Source organism: Pan troglodytes, chromosome 18 (genome assembly GCF_028858775.2).
Source record: "Pan troglodytes isolate AG18354 chromosome 18, NHGRI_mPanTro3-v2.0_pri, whole genome shotgun sequence".
In the NCBI taxonomy this organism is placed as follows: Eukaryota; Metazoa; Chordata; class Mammalia; order Primates; family Hominidae; genus Pan; species Pan troglodytes.
This window is the reverse complement of record NC_072416.2, coordinates 45,108,201-45,126,996: the sequence shown is the minus strand read 5'-3', so window position 1 is coordinate 45,126,996 and position 18,796 is coordinate 45,108,201. Positions and strand designations below refer to the sequence as shown.

Here is an 18,796-nt window from a genome sequence, read left to right as displayed (position 1 = left end):
TTCTCCTTGAAGTGGTCCTTCACATCCCTTGTAAGTAGTATTCCTAGGTATTTTATTCTCTTTGTAGCAATTGTGAATGGGAGTTCACTCATGATTTGGCTCTCTGTCTATTATTGGTGTATAGGAATGCTTGTGATTTTTGCACATTGATTTTGTATCCTGAGACTTTGCTGAAGTTGCTTATCAGCTTTAAGGAGATTTTGGGCTGAAACGATGGGGTTTTCTAAATATACAATCATGTCATCTGCAAACAGAGACAATTTAACTTCCGGTCTTCCTGTTTGAATACGCTTTATTTCTTTATCTTGCCTAATTGCCCTGGCCAGAACCTCCAATACTATGTTGAATAGGAGTGGTAAGAGAGGGCATCCTTGTCTTGTGCCAGTTTTCAAAGGGAATGCTTCCAGCTTTTGCCCATTCAGTATGATATTGGCTGTGGGTTTGTCATAAATCCCTCTAATTATTTGGAGATATGTTCCATCAATACCTGGTTTATTGAGAGTTTTTAGCATGAAGGGGTGTTGAATTTTATAGAAGGCCTTTTCTGCATCTATTGAGATAATAATGTGGTTTTTCTCATTGGGTCTGTTTATGTGATTTGCTTATGTTGAACCAGCCTTGCATCCGAGGGATGAAGCTGACTTGATTGTGGTAAATATGCTTTTTGATGTGCTGCTGGATTTAGTTTGCCAGTATTTTATTGAGGATTTTCACATCGATGTTCAGCAGGGATATTGGCCTGAAATTTTCTTTTTTGTTGTGTCTCTGCCAGGTTTTGTTACCAGGATGATGCTGGCCTCATAAAGTGAGTTATGGAGAAGTCCTTCTTTTCTGTTGTTTGGAATACTTTCAGAACGAATGGTACCAGCTCCACTTTGTACCTCTGGTAGAATTCGGGTGTGAATCCATCTGGTCCTGGGCTTTTTTTGGTTGGTAGGCTATTAATTACTGCCTCAATTTCAGAACTTGTTATCGGTCTACTCAGGGATTCAACTTCTTCCTGGTTTAGTCTTGGGAGGGTGTATGTGTCCAGGAATTTATCCATTTCTTCTATATTTTCTAGTTTATTTGCGTAGAGGTGTTTATAGTATTCTCTGATGGTAATTTCTATTTCTGTGGGATCAGTGATGATATCTCCTTTATCGTTTTTTATTGTGTCTATTTGATTCTTCTCTCTTTTCTTCTTTATTAGTCTGACTAGCGGTCTATCTATTTTGTTAATCTTTTCAAAAAACCAGCTCCTGGACTCATTGCTTTTGTTTTTTTTGTGTCTCTGTCTCCTTCAGTTCTGCTCTGATCTTAGTTATTTTGTCTTCTGCTAACTTTTGAATTTGTTTGCTCTTGCTTCTCTAGTTCTTTTAATTGTGATGTTAGGGTGTCGATTTTAGATCTTTCCCACCTTCTCCTGTGGGCATTTAGTGCTGTAAATTTCCCTCTAAACACTGCTTTAGCTGTGTCCCAGAGATTCGGGTATGTTGTATCTGTTCTCATTGGTTTCAAAGAACTTATTTATTTCTGCCTTAATTTCGTTATTTACCCCATAGTCATTCAGGAGCAGGTTGTTCAGTTTCCATGTAGTCGTGTGGTTTTGAGTGAGTTTCTTAATCCTGAGTTCTAATTTGATTGCACTGTTGTCTGAGAGACTGTTATGATTTCTGTTCTTTTGCATTTGCTGAGGAGTGTTTTACTTCCAATTATGTGGTCAATTTTAGAATAAGTGTTATGTGGTACTGAGAAGAATGTACATTCTGTTGATTTGGGTTGAAGAGTTCTGTAGATGTCTATTAGGTCTGCTTGGTACAGAGCTGAGTTCAAGTCCTGAATATCCTTGTTAATTTTCTGTCTCGTTATCTGTCTAATATTGACAATGAGTTGTTAAAGTCTTTCACTATTATTGTGTGGGAGTCTAAGTCTCTTTGTAGGTCTCTAAGAACTTGCTTTATGAATCTGGGTGCTCCTGTATTGGGTGCATATATATATTTAGGATAGTTAGCTCTTGTTGCGTTGATCCCTTTACCATTATGTAATGCCCTTCTTTGTCTTTTTTGATCATTGTTAGTTTAAAGTCTGTTTTATCAGAGACTAGGATTGCAACCTCTGCTTTTTTTTTTCTTGCCATTTGCTTGGTAAATATTCCTCCATCTGTTTATTTTGAGCCTATGTATGTCTTTGCACATGAGATGGATCTCCTAAATACAGCACACTGATGGGTCTTGACTCTATCCAATTTGCCAGTCTGCGTCTTTTAATTGGGGGCATTTAGCCCATTTACATCTAAGGTTAATATTGTTATGTGTGAATTTGATCCTGTCATTATGATGGTAGCTGGTTATTTTGCCCATTAGTTGTTGCAGTTTCTTCATAGTGTCAATGGTCTTTAAAATTTGGTATGTTTTTGCAGTGGCTGGTACCAGTTTTTCCTTTCCATATTTAGTGCTTCCTTCAGGAGCTCTTGTAAGGCAGGCCTGGTGGTGACAGAGTCTCTTAGCATTTGCTTGTCTGTAAAGGATTTTATTTCTCCTTCACTTACGAAGCTTAGTTTGGCTGGATATGAAATTCTGGGTTGAAAATTCTTTTAAGAATGTTGAGGCTGGGCGCAGTGGCTCACACGCCTGTAATCCCAGCACTTTGGGAGGCCGAGGCAGGTGGATCACGAGGTCAGGAGTTCAAGACCAGCCTGGCCAAGATGTTGAAATCCCATCTCTACTAAAAATACAAAAATTACCCAGGTGTGGTGGCGGGCGCCTGTAATCCCAGCTACTCGTGAGGCTGAGAGAATTGCTTGAACCCATTGAACCCAGGAGGCAGAGGTTGCAGTGAGCCTAGATTGTGACAGAGCGAGACTCCGTCACATACACAAAAAAAAGAATGTTGAATATTGGCCCCCACTCTCTTGTGGCTTGTAGGGTTTCTGCAGAGAGATCCGCTGTTAGTCTGATGGGCTTCCCTTTGTGGGTAACCCGACCTTTCTCTCTGGCTGCCCTTAACATTTTTTCCTTCATTTCAACCTTGGTGAATCTGACGATTATGTGTCTTGGGGTTGCTCTTCTCAAGGAGTATCTTTGTGGTGTTCTCTGTATTTCCTGAATTTGAATGTTGGCCTGTCTTGCTAGGTTGGGGAAGTTCTCTTGGATAATATCCTGAAGAGTGTTTTCCAACTTGGTTCCATTCTCCCTGTCAATTTCAGGTACACCAGTCAAACGTAGGTTTGGTCTTTTCACGTAGTCCCATATTTCTTAGAGACTTTGTTCGTTCCTTTTAATTCTTTTTTCTCTAATTTTGTCTTCCCGCTTTATTTCATTAAACTGATCTTCAATCTCTGATATCCTTTCTTCCGCTTGATCCATTCAGCTGTTGATACTTATATATGCTTCACGAAGTTCTCATGCTGTGTTTTTCAGCTCCATCAGGTCATTTATGTTCTTCTCTAAACTGGTCGTTCTAGTTAGCAATTCCTCTAACCTTTTTTCAAGGTTCTTAGCTTCCTTGCACTGGGTTAGAACATGCTCCTTTAGCTCGGAGAAGTTTGTTATTACCCACATTCTGAAGCCTACTTCTGTCAATTCATCAAACTCATTCTCCATCCAGTTTTGTTCCCTTGCTGGCAAGGGGTTGTGATCCTTTGGAGGAGAAGAGGAGTTCTGGTTTTTGGAATTTTCAGCCTTTTTGCAGTGTTTTTTCCTTATCTTCATGGATTTATCTACCTTTGGTCTTTGATGTTGGTGACCTTTGGATGTGGTTTATGTGTGGACACCCATTTTATTAATGTTGATGCTATTCCTTTCTGTTTGTTAGTTTTCCTTCTAACAGTCAGGCCCCTCTGCGGCAGATCTGCTGGAGTTTGCTGGAGGTCCACTCCAGACCCTGTTTGCCTGTGTATCACCAGTGGAGGCTGCAGAATAGCAAAGATTGCTACCTTTTCCTTTCTCTGGAAGCTTCGTCCCAGAAGGGCACCCACCAGATGCCAGCTGGAGCTCTCCTGTGTGAGGTGTCTGTCGACCCCTTCTGTGAGGTATCTCCCAGTCAGGAGGCATGGGGATCAGGGACCCACTTGAGGAGGCAGTATGTCCCTTAGCAGAGCTCGAGTGCTGTGCTGGGAGGTCTGCTGCTCTCTTCAGAGCCGGCAGGCAGGTGAAGCTGCACCCACAGCGGCCCCTTCCCCCAGGTGCTCTGTCCCACGGAGATGGGAGTTTTATCTATAAGCCCCTGACTGGGACTGCTGCCTTTCTTTCAGGGATGCCCTGCCCAGAGAGGAGGAATCTAGAGAGGCAGTCTGGCTACAGCAGCTTTGCTGAGCTGCGGTGGGCTCTGCCCAGTTCAGACTTCCCTGTGGCTTTGTTTACACTGTGAGGGGAAAACCACCTACTCAAGCCTCAGTCATGGCAGATGCCCCTCCCCCTACCAAGCTCGAGCGTCCCAGGTCAACTTCAGACAGCTGTGCTGGCAGTGAGAATTTCTAGCCAGTGCATCTTCATCTGAAGGGCCCCGTGGGGATGGGATCTGCTGAACTAGACCACTTGGCTCCCTGGCTTCAGCCCCCTTTCCAGGGGAATGAACAGTTCTGTCTCGCTGGCGTTCCAGGCACCACTAGGGTATGAAAAAAAACTTCTGCAGGTAGCTCGGTGTCTGCCCAAATGGCCGCCAGTTTTATGCTTGAAACCCAGGTCCCTGGTGGTGTAGGCACCCGAGGGAATCTCCTGGTCTGCGGGTTGTGAAGACCATAGGAAAAGTTTAGTATCTGGGCCAGAATGCACCGTTCCCTCATGGCTTCCCTTGGCTAGGGGAGGGAGTTCCCCGACCCCTTGAGCTTCCCAAGTCAGGTGACCCTCCACCCTGCTCCTACTCGTCCTCCGTGGACTGTACCCACTGTCTAACCAGTCCCAGTGAAATGAGCTGGGTACCTCAGTTAGAAATGCAGAAATCACCTGCCTTCTGCCTTGATCTCATGGGGAGCTGCAGACTGGAACTGGTCTTATTCCGCCATCTTGCCCAGGAATCAACTGATTGGTGTTAATTCTTTACATGTTTAGTAGAATTCACCAGTGAAGCCATGTGATCCAGAGCCTTTCTTTGTTGAGAAGTTCTGGATTCTTTTTTTAATCTCCTTGCTAGTTTTAGGCCTATTCAGATTTTCTTTGGCTTCATTATGCAGTTTTGATTGTGTGTTTCTAGGAATTCGTCCATTTCCTCTAGGTTGTCAGTTTGTTGGCATACAGTTGTTCTTAGTATTCACTTATGATTCTTTTTATATACGTAAGATCTGTAGTAATGTCTCCAGTTGCATTTCTGATTTTAATAATTTGAGTCTTTTTGTTCTTAATAATTCTAGCCAAAGGTTTGTCCGTCTTGTTGATCTGTCCAAAGAATCAAGTTTTGGGTTTTTGCTCTTTTTCTGTTTTCTATTTTATTTATTGTCACTCAAATCTTTATTATTTTGTTACTTCTGCTAGCTTTGAATTTAGTTTGTCTTCTTTCTCTAGTTCCTTAAGTTATAAAGTTAAGCTATTGATCTAAGTTGTTTCTTCTTTTTTAGTGTAGGCATTTACAGGTGTAAATTTCCCTTTTACTACTGCTTTTACTACTCCCCATAAGTTTTGGCATGTTTTGGGTTTCATTTGTCTCAAGGTATCTTATAATTTCCCGTGGATTTCTTTTTTGAAATCACAGCTTTAAAAGTTGTGTAAGAGTGTGTAGTTTGAGAACTTTTCAAACTTAAAAAACTACACAGAGGCTGTTTCACTGTGTCAAATAACTACTAATCAGTGCTTTATACAAAGACGTAGCTAACAAGGCTTTTAGCCTTCTTATTTTTCCCTCGGTTTCTGTGCACCTGTGCTGTCCAGTCCAGTGTCCGCCAGCCACCTGCAGCCTCTGAGCACTTATAACATGGCCCGTCTAAACCGACGTGTGCTATCATTATAAAAACGCCTCCCAGATGTCAGAGGCTTGGTATGAAATAAAGAATGTAAAGTATCCCACTAACAGTATTTTATGCTATATGTTAAAATGAGAATGTTTTGGAAATTGTTTCAGGGCTTCCAACAGCATCCCCATGTTAGGTGCCTTGCTGGAAGGACTCTAGAACCCAGCATTTATTTGTACTGCACTCACAGCTGGGATGGAGGACAACAAAAGGGAGCCGCCAGGGAGAGGCTGCCAGGGTCTGGACCGATCCTTGCGCAGGTCCACATACCGCGTCCTTTCCATGAGGGACATTCTGAGTATGCCTGTTTCTTCAACAACAGCAAATGGGCATGGGCTGGACACAGTGGCTCACGCCTGTAATCCCAGCTTTTTGGGAGGCCAAGGTGGGAAGATTGCCTGAGACCAGCCTGGGCAACATAATAGGACAACATCTCTACAAAAAAAAAAAAAAAAAAAGTTTTAAATGAGTTGGGCATGGTGGTGCAAACCTGTGGTTCCAGCTACTCTGGAGGCTGAGACAGGAGGATCACTTGAGCCCAGGGAGGTTGAGGCTGCAGTGAGCTGTGAATCATGCCACTGCATTCCAGCCTGGGCAACAGAGTGAGACTCTGTCTCCAAAAAAATAAAATAAAAATGCAGTAGCACATATGCAGTGTTTCTGCCCAGAGAAGCCCATTAGAGACTCAGCACCCAAGGTTCTTATCAGAGTCTGGTCACATAGGCACCCTCTGCTTTGCATATATCAAAATTTCAGACTCTCAGCAGGAAAGCAAGTATTTGGCATAAGTGACATCTTTTATGCAAAGTCTAGGTACAATGAAGTACCCTTATCTGTTAGGGAATGGATGGCACCCAAGGGCCAGTCTTGCAAGCAGAACCTTTCAAAGGTAGCACCCTCAGGCCTGCTATAATGTTAACTCTTTCTGCACAGATATGTTGGGTTAAATAAACTATATAAGTCAAATTAATTCCACCAATTTCTTTTTTACTTTTTAATGTGGCTACTTGCTCACATTTTTTACTCACATATTTATTTTGGGCAGCACTGGTCTATATCCATGATGAGAAATTCTTCTCTAATGTGTTTTAGTTAAGGTATTTTCTCTGTATACACTAATTTTTTCTTGTTCATACAAATCTGATAATTAAACAGGTGAAAAGCCTCCCTCAAGTGATATCTAATCACCAAATGTAAGAATAAGTTTAAATTGTAAGGCTGCAATAGATTTAACTTCATATCCCAAATTTAGCTTTATTACCCAAGAAAAAGAAGAAAGCAGCCCCTTCAGAAAAAGTGTGTGTGATTAAAATAAGGGATTTAACAGAGTTTTTTAAAAACAAGAGCCAGCTTGAAAAACCTCCATTTGGAAAGCAAATTTCAGAGCTCCAATTAGTAAATTTTTTCATGCTTATCATTAATTCAAATTATTGAACTATTTCTTTTGTTCTCCTCTAAGCTGTGATTTGTAATTGTTACAATTTCACCCATGGAAACAATTAGTATTTCAGAAGAGATTTATATAAATGGGCTAATTCTGCATGAGAGATTCAGTTCATGCCTACCCATTGTAGATTGCAGATATAACTGAAATAGAATAATTTTGCTAAAATGAATGATACAGAATAGCAATCAGGATATATTTGGCTTCTTCCCAGGCACTGAATACTAATATATACCTCACTCTTTAAGAAAGAAACAGTTTTAGGAAAATAATTTCTAGGACTAGAACTGTGAAAGCAGCAGCAGATATTTTTGTTAGAATAAACCCGTAATGTGATTTTCGGTGACATACTGCCTGCAGGCCCCCTGCAGGCTTTGCTGAAGGACAGCCATCCTTCAGCATCATTGCCACATCTCATTGAAATTGGGGGGGACACAAAATCCCAGCCCTCCCCTTCCTTTCCATACCATGACCCAGCAGTGAGGAACGGCAATAGGTAGAGAGTTCTCAGGCTATAAGTGGAGTTCATAACTGGCACTATTTTTGCTGTCTTTTTTTATATAAAGACTTGTAGTTCAATCATTTTATTATTTGAATTGAAGCATACCATTAAAATCCCATATCAATAACTGATGCTTGATTGTCATTTCCACCGGCCATGCTTAACCAGTGAAAAGCCATAAAGGTTAATGTAGGTGTAATTATTAATATAACTCACATTTCTATGAAACAAAAGCTGACAATATCCGTGCTGTTTTCTAATCACTTTAAATAATATGGAGAGCAGTTGTAAAGAATTTATAATAAAAACTGAAGACATTTTCCTCTCACTGCTCAATCAGTGATGAACACGGAGTGGTAAACCTGTCTTTAAGGCCACCTTTGAAGTTATAAAGAGCCATCAAAGGGGGGGGTCACATGATGTTCTGTAGATAAACCTTAAAAACCAATGGTAGTTTTATTCATGAAATCCGAATGCCAAGGACCCACAGTGCTGTTTATTACCTCATTCAGCCTGTCTTGAAAATGGCTTATCTTTCCTGCATCCCCTTTTTGTGAACTAGATAAAATAGGTAGTAGAATTAGAACATAATATACAATTATATTGTATGTAATAGAATTACAGTGTGATATATAAATAAAAAAAGAAACTCCAGTTTGTAGAAATGAGGAAATCAAAAATGCTATATGTTTCTCTTGGCCGTTTTTTAATATTTTTCGGTGCCCCCATTTGTATGATACAGTTTTATGATATCTATGACAAACCCAAGTAGGTGCACTAGCTAATTTTGTAGCTAATTTTGTAAAGTGAATAAAATACCACCATACACTCCCCAGCCCTCAATATGATGGCATGTTTGTGTAACTGATACCTGTTGTCTTTCCGATGAGCCTTGGAACCATCAATGTTATCTAAGAACCATGAAGTAATTATTTCAGTGGTTTTAGTGATACCATTTTGACAGGTTAACAGTCTCTGGATAAATTACTTATTAGATACATACATCATTTGAACTTAAATCTAAAACAGAAGTATCATGATTGAGACCACTGATTGCATAGTCTCATCAAATTTTGGAACCAGAAGTCTGAGATACACTGTATTCCATCCCCTTCATTTTAAAAGAGGAAGCCGAGGCCCAAGGAGGTTAAATACCTTAAAATGTGGATTAACTGATAATAGAAACCATTTTTATTGATTACTAGCCCATTGTTTTTTCTGCTTTCTGCTGCATGGTGCTATTTCCCAAGTTCCTTCACAGTTCGTAGCTATTGTGGACTCTTCAGTCATGTCAGCCACCAAGGGGTTCTCATACTTGAACTGCAGCGGCTGAGTACTCCGCAGGTGAACAAGCTTAACAGTTTAGTGTGAAGACTGTTGAACTGTATATAGAGAAAGAAGTCTAAACTCAACTGCAGGTTGGCTTACAGTGAGGAGGGGGAAGGGATAAATGAACCCTAGTTCATAATGACTATAGATTTTTAACCTGTTGTACTGAAACTTGGGTGAATACTACCGTTTAGGGCATTCTGCTTAAAGAGAGATTGTGGTCACACTCTTAATAGCAAAGCAATTTTGGATATTCACCGTGGACCTACATTTGTCAGATTATGTTTTGGAGTTATCTAGGTACCTAATAAATGCCTGTTTTTACAGCCCATGTTCACAGCCCATTGAGAAATAGACAAAGTGGGTAAGGCAGATGAATGAAAAAATGTCAGTTTTATTACTGATAATGTACTGCAATTGGAGAATGTGGTCAGATATTCCCAACTTCCTATGACTGCACACTGAAGAGTCTTCTCTTTGGAGGGGAGAAAAATAATGCTCGTGGCTGTTTTTAAAATTATGTTTATTATATATTTATTAAGAGAAAGATAATATTTAGAAAAAAATCTCATTAGTCAAGTAAAATTTTAGATACTCTATCTTGAAAAACCTTCTGAAAACAGTATAAAAAATATTTGAGATATGTCAGTATAACATAGAGCAATATTCGATTCTCCCTCCTTGGTGCAGCAAATATTTTCTGAAAATCAAAAGTACAGAATCTTTTAGGCAGGAAATACATTTTGTCCAATTATAATTTTAGAAGTCAAAATTGTTAAGGTTTTTGGACCAGGCACAGTGGCTCACCCCTGTAATCCCAACACTTTGGGAGGCTGAGGCAGGCAGATCACTTAAGGTCAGGAGTTCAAGACCAGCCTGGCCAACATGGTTAAACCCCGTCTCCACTAAAAATACACAAATTAGCTGGGCATGGTGACACGTGCCTGTAGTCCCAGCTACTCGGGGAGGCTGAGGCAGGAGAATTTGCTTGAACCTGGGAGGCAGAGGTTGCAGTGAGCTGCGATCATGCCACTGCATTCCAGCCTGGGCAACAGAGCGAGACTCCATCTCCAAAAAAAAAGAAAAAAAAATTGCTAAGGTTTTTGGGCTTCTGTCGTACTGAATGGGAAAATAATAAGCTGCCTCGCTTCTTGACTTTCATATGTTTTGTTTGTTTCTTTACACTGAAATACTTAATACTACTCTATTGGACTTCTGCCTCCAAGCCAGGAGTTTATTTCCTAACAGAAGTAAGCACACTGACTAATAATAATCCATTCTAACAAAGGTTTACATACACAAGGGTAGGTGCCAAATAGAGGAGTATGTGGAGTATGATAGGAACACACAGGAGCGACTGGCTACCCCAGAGAAGCAAGGGGATTTTCACAGACGGTAACATTTGAGATGATACTGAAAGATGAGTAGGTGGCCGCCACAAAGAGAAAGAAGGAGCCATTCCAAGCTGAAAGAACAACTTATACAAGTAGGAGATTACATGGTATATATTCCATATACCTTTAGTGTCCTTAAAACAATTTTTTTGAATCCAGAAGAGTGGATTTTTTTTATTATGGGTAAAATATACATAACAAAATTTATTATTTTAGCCATTTTAAGTATACAGTTCAGTAGCATTAAGTACATTCACATTATTGTGCAACCATTACCACTATCCATATTCAGAAAGTTTTTGTCTTCCCAAACTGAAACTCTGTACCCATTAAACATCACCTCCCCATTCCTTCCTCTTTTTGGACCCTGGTAATCTCTATTCTACTTTCTGTATCTATGAGTTTGCCTCTTCTAGGCACCTCAATAAGTTGAATCATACAATATTTCTCATACAATAATTAATATGTAATTATAGGGCTGGGCACGGTGGCTCACACCTGTAATCCCAGCACTTTGGGAGGCCAAAGCAGGTGGATCACGAGGTCAGGAGTTCAAGACCAGCCTGGCCAACGTAGTGAAAACCCGTCTCTGCTAAAAATACAAAAATTAGCCAGGCACGGCTCGTGCCTGTAGTCCCAGCTACTTGGGAGGCTGACGCAGGAGAATCACTTGAACCCAGGAGGTGGAGGTTGCAGTGAGCCAAGATCATGCCACTGCACTCCAGCCTGGTGACAGAGTGAGACTCCATCTCAAAAAAAAAAATTTTAATTATAAATAATTATGCTAAGTGAAATATGTGGCTTTGTCCATGTTGTATGTATCATAATTTCATTTCTTTTTATGACCAAATCACATTCCATTGTCTTGTGGATGCTACATTGTTTATCCATCCACCCATCAATGGGCATTTTGTTTGTTCCCACTTTCTGGCTGTTGTGCATAATGCTGCTGTGAACATTGTTATGCAAGTAACTGAGTTCCTGGTTTCAGTTCTTTGGAGTAGGTAGCCAAAAGTAAAATTGCTGGATCATAAGGTAATTCTATCTTTAACTTTTTGAGGAGCCTCCAGATAATTTTCCACAATGACTGCACCATTTTACATTCTCACCCTCAGTACAGAAGGGTTCCAGTGTCTCCACATCCTTGCCAACATTGTCTTTCAAAGTTTTGGGAAAAAAAATCTACCAGACTGTATACTGGTTCCATAAGAACCATTGAAAATACATTCATTATCATTACATTAAAAGTGACCTTTTGGGGCCTAGCATAAGAAAAAGTTTGAATGAGCCAGCATCAGAGAATATTGACGTTTGTCTTATTGTTTGAATAGTACAGAGTTTATTCAAGGAAAGGCCTTTGCGGTAAGAAAGTACTCTTATAAAGTCAGATTTGTTATGTATGAAATAAAATCAGGTGGTATGCCTGCTCTTTGCAACACTGTTTTCTCTTCCTGCAGCTCCCTGCACAAGCAGCACTTTCTTTTGCCATAGCAACATGTGCATCAATAATTCTTTAGTCTGTAATGGTGTCCAAAATTGTGCATACCCTTGGGATGAAAATCATTGTAAAGGTGAGTTTGATGTAAAGGCCAACCTTTTTGAGAAAAGAGTGGCTATTGCCCTTCATTAAGAACTTAAAATGTTATTTTCTACAACAGTGCTCAGCATAGCTGCTTTTTGTTTGTTTGTTTGAGACGGAGTCCTGCTCTGTCGCCCAGGCTGGAGTGCAGTGGCACAATCTCGGCTCGCTGCAAGCTCCGCCTCCCGGGTTCACACCATTCTCCTGCCTTAGCCTCCCAAGTAGCTGGGACTACAGGTGCCTGCCACCACGCCCGGCTAATTTTTTGGTATTTTTAGTAGAGACGGGGTTTCACTGTGTTAGCCAGGATGGTCTTGATCTCCTGACCTCATGATCTGCCCACCTCGGCCTCCCAAAGTGCTGGGATTACAGGCGTGAGCCACCGCGCCCAGCCTAGCATAGCTGCTTTGACAAAAATGGAAACATGTAAATGTTCTTTTAAATGGATCATAGACCTGGGATGTGGTGAAAAGCATACTCTAAACAAAAGCATTTTTTGTCTACAAACTGTTAAGTTGTTCTAAAGTGTATTGTGGCCAGGCGCGGTGGCTTACGCCTGTAATCCCAGCACTTTGGGAGGCTGAGGCAGGCGGATCACCTGAGGTCAGGAGTTCGAGACCAACCTGGCTAACATGGTGAAACCCCATTTCTACCAAAAACACAAAAAAATTAGCTAGGCGTGGTGGCACACGCCTGTAATCTCAGATACTCGGGAGGCTGAGGCAGGAGAATTGCTTGAACTCGGCAGGCAGAGGTTGCAGTGAGCTAAGATCGCGCCATTGCACTCCAGCTTGGGCAACAAAAGTGAAAACTCCGTCTCATCCAAAAAAAAAAAAAAAGTATATCGTGGTATGCCTTGTCCTTATTTTGTTACTGTTGTTGAAGTTTGTCATTTGTATTGTAAACATACCTTATTTAGTTGTCAAAATAATTTAGAGGTTAGCCTGAAGTATGTGGAAACACTATTTAATAAAAGTCAACTTGCAGATTCTGTCTTAAAACATAAAAGCAGAAACATTCTATGAACTCCTTTTTTTATTTCATAACATTTCCTATGCTGTATTCCCAGTGTGTACTCACTGAAAGATAAATGCAGCTTGTGGTAATGGTTGAATGTCTGCAAGCTGGTTGTCAGATCACTGTGTAAGAACTAAAGGTGATCTTCCTTTTTATCCTCTAAGACAGCAGTCCCCAACCTTTTTGGCACCAAGGACTGGTTTCGTGGAAGACAATTTTTTCACAGAACAGGGGTGGGGCAGGGGGGTTGGTTTCAGGATGATTTAAGCGCGTTACATTTATTGGGCACTTTATTATTATTACATTGTAATATATAATAAAATAATCATACAACTCACCATAATGCAGAATCAGTGGGAGCCCTGAGCTTGTTTTCCTTCAACTAGACAGTCCCATCTGGGGGTGATGAGAGACAGTGACAGATCATCAGGCATTAGATTCTCCTAAGGAGCTCACAGCCTATATCCCTCACATGCACTTGGGCTTCTGTCATATTGAATGGGAAAATAATAAGCTGCCTCACTTCTTGACTTTCATATGTTTTGTTTGTTTCTTTACACTGAAATACTTAATACTACTCTATTGGACTTCTGCCTCCAAGCCAGGAGTTTATTTCCTAACAGAAGTAAGCACACTAATAATAATCCATTATTATTATCCATAATAGGGCTCCTGCTCCTGTGAGAATCTAATGCCACTGCTGATCTGACAGGAGGCAGTGCTGCGGGTAATGCGAGTGATGGGGAGGGGCAGCAGATACAGATGCAGCTTCACTCGCTCACTCGCAGCTCACCTCCTGCAGTGATACCCAGTTCCTGTCTGTGGCCCAGGGGTTGAGGACCCCTGCTGTAAGAGTTCAATAAATATCTTACTGTGGAAAGGTGATCTAATCTGATATGGCTGTCGTAAATACTCGACATGAAGTGTTTTCAGTTAATCATTCAAAAACAGTAGGTCATGATAATATACTGGATGGGTTAGTCTGATGATGTTAGTTTGCTCTCCCTGGGGTCATCAGTAGATGTGGGTATACCTGAACACAGCAGTTGGTCAAATCTACCATAAAGCAGAAAGCTAAACTTGATAGAACAAGAGTATTTATTTGGCATAGTCTATATTTGTATATTTGATTTGATTTGCAGAATGTATGCATTTATGTGTCTTCTGAAGAAATGGACCAAGAACTTTATCTTCTGTAATCTATCTATCAGTACTGCGATTGGTAACTTTAACCAGAAATTATAATAGGGTTGTTTTATTTGTTTAAAAACCTAATTGTAAATTGCATTGTCTGTAGTATATTTGGCCCAAGTATTCTCTTTTACCTAAAAATACCTTACTAATTTGTACCAGGATTCATATTAATGTATTTTGAAAACTTAACGTTTCTCATTTTCTTTCTGCAGAAAAGAAAAAAGCAGGAGTATTTGAACAAATCACTAAGACTCATGGAACAATTATTGGCATTACTTCAGGGATTGTCTTGGTCCTTCTCATTATTTCTATTTTAGTACAAGTGAAACAGCCTCGAAAAAAGGTCATGGCTTGCAAAACCGCTTTTAATAAAACCGGGTTCCAAGAAGTGTTTGATCCTCCTCATTATGAACTGTTTTCACTAAGGGACAAAGAGATTTCTGCAGACCTGGCAGACTTGTCGGAAGAATTGGACAACTACCAGAAGATGCGGCGCTCCTCCACCGCCTCCCGCTGCATCCACGACCACCACTGTGGGTCGCAGGCCTCCAGCGTCAAACAAAGCAGGACCAACCTCAGTTCCATGGAACTTCCTTTCCGAAATGACTTTGCACAACCACAGCCAATGAAAACATTTAATAGCACCTTCAAGAAAAGTAGTTACACTTTCAAACAGGGACATGAGTGCCCTGAGCAGGCCCTGGAAGACCGAGTAATGGAGGAGATTCCCTGTGAAATTTATGTCAGGGGGCGAGAAGATTCTTCTGCACAAGCATCCATATCCATTGACTTCTAATCTTCTGCTAACGGTGATGTGAATTCTTAGGGTGTGTACGTACGCAGCCTCCAGGGCACCATACTGTTTCCAGCAGCCAACCCTTTTCTCCCATCACAACTATGAAGACCATGATTTACCGTTAACCTATTGTATGGTGATGTTTTTATTCTCTCAGGCAGTCTATATATGTTAAACCAATCAAGGAACTTACTCTATTCAGTGGAAACAATAATCATCTCTATTGCTTGGTGTCATTTATAGGAAGCACCGCCAGTTAAAGAGCATTAGAAGAGGTGGTTGGATAGAGCCAGGCTCAGGCTGCCTATTCGTTTTAGCAACAAGAAGAATGCTCTTGACTGATACAGCTCTGTCAATATTTTGATGCCACAATAAACTTTAAGATTTTTCTTTACATTCCTTTTATTTTTCCCTTCTCTAAATTTAATTTGTTTTATAAGCCTATAGTTTTACCATTTCATTTTCTTACATAAGTACAAGTGGTTAATGTACCACATACTTCAATATAGGCATTTGTTCTTGAGTGTGTCAAAATACAGCTAGTTACTGTGCCAATTAAGACCCAGTTGTATTTCATCCATCTGTTTCTTCTTGGCTAATCTCTGTACTTCTGCCTTTTAATTACTGGGCCCTTATTCCTTATTTTCTGTGAGAAATAATAGATGATATGATTTATTACCTTTCAATTATATTTTTCTCAGTTATACTAGAAAATTTCATAATCCTGGGATATATGTACCATTGCCAGCTATGACTAAAAATTTGAAAAAGATAAAAATTTCTAGCAAGCCTTTGAAGTTTACCAAGTATAGTCACATTCAGTGACAGCCCATTCATTCCAGTAAAGAGTCATTTCATTCACTTTGGGAGAGGCCTATAATTACATTTATTTGCAATGTTTCTCTTCACTAGATTGTTACATAGCTCCCGTTCTATTGGTTTTGCTTACCGCATATGGTAACCAAGGTTAGATGCCAGTTAAAATTCCTTAGAAATTGGATGAGCCTTGAGATTGCTTCTTAACTGGGACATGACATTTTTCTAGCTCTTATCAAGAATAACAACTTCCACTTTTTTTTAAACTGCACTTTTGACTTTTTTTATGGTATAAAAACAATAATTTATAAACATAAAAGCTCATTGTGTTTTTTAGACTTTTGATATTATTTGATACTGTACAAACTTTATTAAATCAAGATGAAAGACCTACAGGACAGATTCAGTGTTCACATCAGTGGCTTTGTATGCAAATATGCCGTGTTGGACCTGGACGCTATAACTTATTGTAAAGACCTTGGAAATGTGGACATAAGCTCTTTCTTTCCTTTTGTTACTGTATTTAGTTTGTGATAAATTTTTCACTGTGTGATATTTATGCTCTAAATCACTACACAAATCCCATATTAAAATATACATTGTACCTGACCCTTTAATCATGTTATTTATGCCACCAAGGTTGTGGATCTTAAGGTATGTATGGAAAGGAACTCATTTATCAAATTGTAAGTAATACAGACATGCCATTTAAAAGAGGTAAATTCTTGTTTTCTATATTTTGTTAGTAAATTCTCAATGAAATAAGTTGAAGTTTCACTGGATTTCATTAACTTTTAAATATTACATATATGTGTTTTCTCAGATTAGTGAAAATTGTGACCTTAAATTTAATACACATATACTGCCTCAGAGTGCTTTCTTGTATCAAAATTTTTGTTTTTTAAAAAAGTAGATAATATTTAGGAGACAGGAAAACCTATACATAATGTATTCATGATTTAAATTTTTTTAAGTCAGCATAGTTTCTTGTTTTAAAAATATAACGTGGAAACATGAAAAGACTTGATGCATATAATATTCAATGAACTAATACCAGAGACAGCTAAGTTTTTTCAGTAGTTATGCTGAATAAGCATTTTAGTAGGTAACTTACGCCAGCTAACATTTGAACAGCATAATAAATACTTAATATAACAACAACTATGATCTTATGATGATAAAAGGGAAGTTAGCATATTTTCTATGTAAAATTATTCATTTTTTAAAATAGCTGTTAAACCTATATTTAATCTTTAGATTATAATAACATAATACAGTATGCTAAACTATATAGTCACTTGTAACTACATTTTTGTTTTTGAAATTTGATTTCTATTTGTAAGGTCTTGAAGAGGCCTACAAAATACAGAGCCTTTAAAGAAGACATAACAGTAAAATAGAACAGAAGTACACAGTTTTATACGAGTCAATGTAGCAAGTAACGTTTAGACAGTAAGTTTGGTTCTGAATTTTCTGGCTGCTAAAACAGTTTTTGCTTTTCACAGTAGAAAAACTTATGTGCAGAGGCTAATTTCCTCTTGAACTACAGCATGAGGGTCTGTATATAGGAACATTTCTTCAGAATGTAAAAAAGATGCAAAATGCAGACAGAGGTTATAATGGTGCTTCTTAACCCAGTGAAGGCACAACTTAATGTTATCTAGGAACATTGGTTTGGGGTCAGTCTGTATTTTCAGGGATAGAACTAAAGAACCAGATGATCAATAGCTAAGCCAGCCTTAGCCTGTCACATGTTATACACCTTCATTGAATCATAGATGGGCATTAGATCTCATTTATTTATTAAACTTCTCTATGCTTTTGGAAGAGGTGAGAATGGAACTAATAAATCTTAGGCATTATTGCCAGAATAATGCTAATTGCTGTATATACAGCCTTTAATCTTTGAGATCAGTGAGAAAACTTTACAAATTGCTTACTAAAATGAAAGCCATAAAATTTAATAACAGAAGACATGAAATTTAGCAATCTTGTGGAATTCATTACACAGTATTAACTGTCAGGCAGGGTACCCCACACAGTGTCCCAGTGTTGAACACAAAATGCAAATCTGGAGGGGGTAAATATCTTCAATTCAGAAACAGCATTAAGTACACCTGTATAATACTGTCACCATTATCTTCCATCTGCAGTTCACCGTATCATCCCCCAAATGCCCACAGATCTATTGCAGGAAACCTACTAATCCCAACATCTAAAGCATGTAGGAATAAGGTGTGATATTCCTTTTGTGTGTGGGGAGAATTTCAATCTAAACATTTAACAAAAGGCAAAGAATGTTCACATTTCACATCACAAAAGAGATTTCAAAGACTCCTTTAACCCGACAGCGCTTATGTCAGTGTCTTTGTCATGTTTCATAGAATTGCTAGACTTTAAAAGAACCTCCTGAAAGTCTGCCTTTGAACATTTGTATGGTTCTGCCAATGTCTGATGAGAAGAATGCTTCCCTGTTTGAGGAGTGTGTTCACTGATGAGAGGGGACGGGAGAAGCCTGGTTGTGATTTCAGGAATAATTCTCAAAGGAGATTATACTCTTATTGCAAAATGGGGTCTGCTATATATTGTTCATGTCACTTTATTGCAAGTATTAAAAATAATATGCCTTGAATCACACTGATTAGACCCAGAAGGATTATTGAGTTTTTGGTGGTTTTAAAGATCCAAGAAAGACCTATCTGGCCCAAGTGTATTAATGAGAAGACTGAAGCCCACAGAAGTGAACTCAGCACCCGTGTCTCAAGAACCCCAGTACTCTTTGGTTTTTTTTCTTTTTTGAGA

The 18,796-nt window shown here is 39.3% G+C and overlaps 1 protein-coding gene across 5 annotated transcripts in view; it reads left to right on the top strand.

Annotated features, from left to right (window-relative positions):
- Positions 1-16,759, top strand: part of NETO2 (neuropilin and tolloid like 2) — a 58,880-nt gene extending 42,121 nt beyond the window's left edge. For 3 of the 5 annotated variants that reach the window (XM_016929793.3, XM_016929792.3, XM_063797109.1), the window contains exons 8-9: positions 12,050-12,163; positions 14,595-16,759. In XM_016929793.3, coding sequence (XP_016785282.1) covers positions 12,050-12,163; positions 14,595-15,178 — 698 coding nt within the window. In that variant the 3' untranslated portion in view covers positions 15,179-16,759. The remainder of the gene's footprint in view (positions 1-12,049; positions 12,164-14,594) is intronic. The other 2 variants (XM_016929794.3, XM_063797110.1) reach the window with 1 other exon arrangement.
- The last annotated feature ends 2,037 nt before the right edge of the window (positions 16,760-18,796 follow it).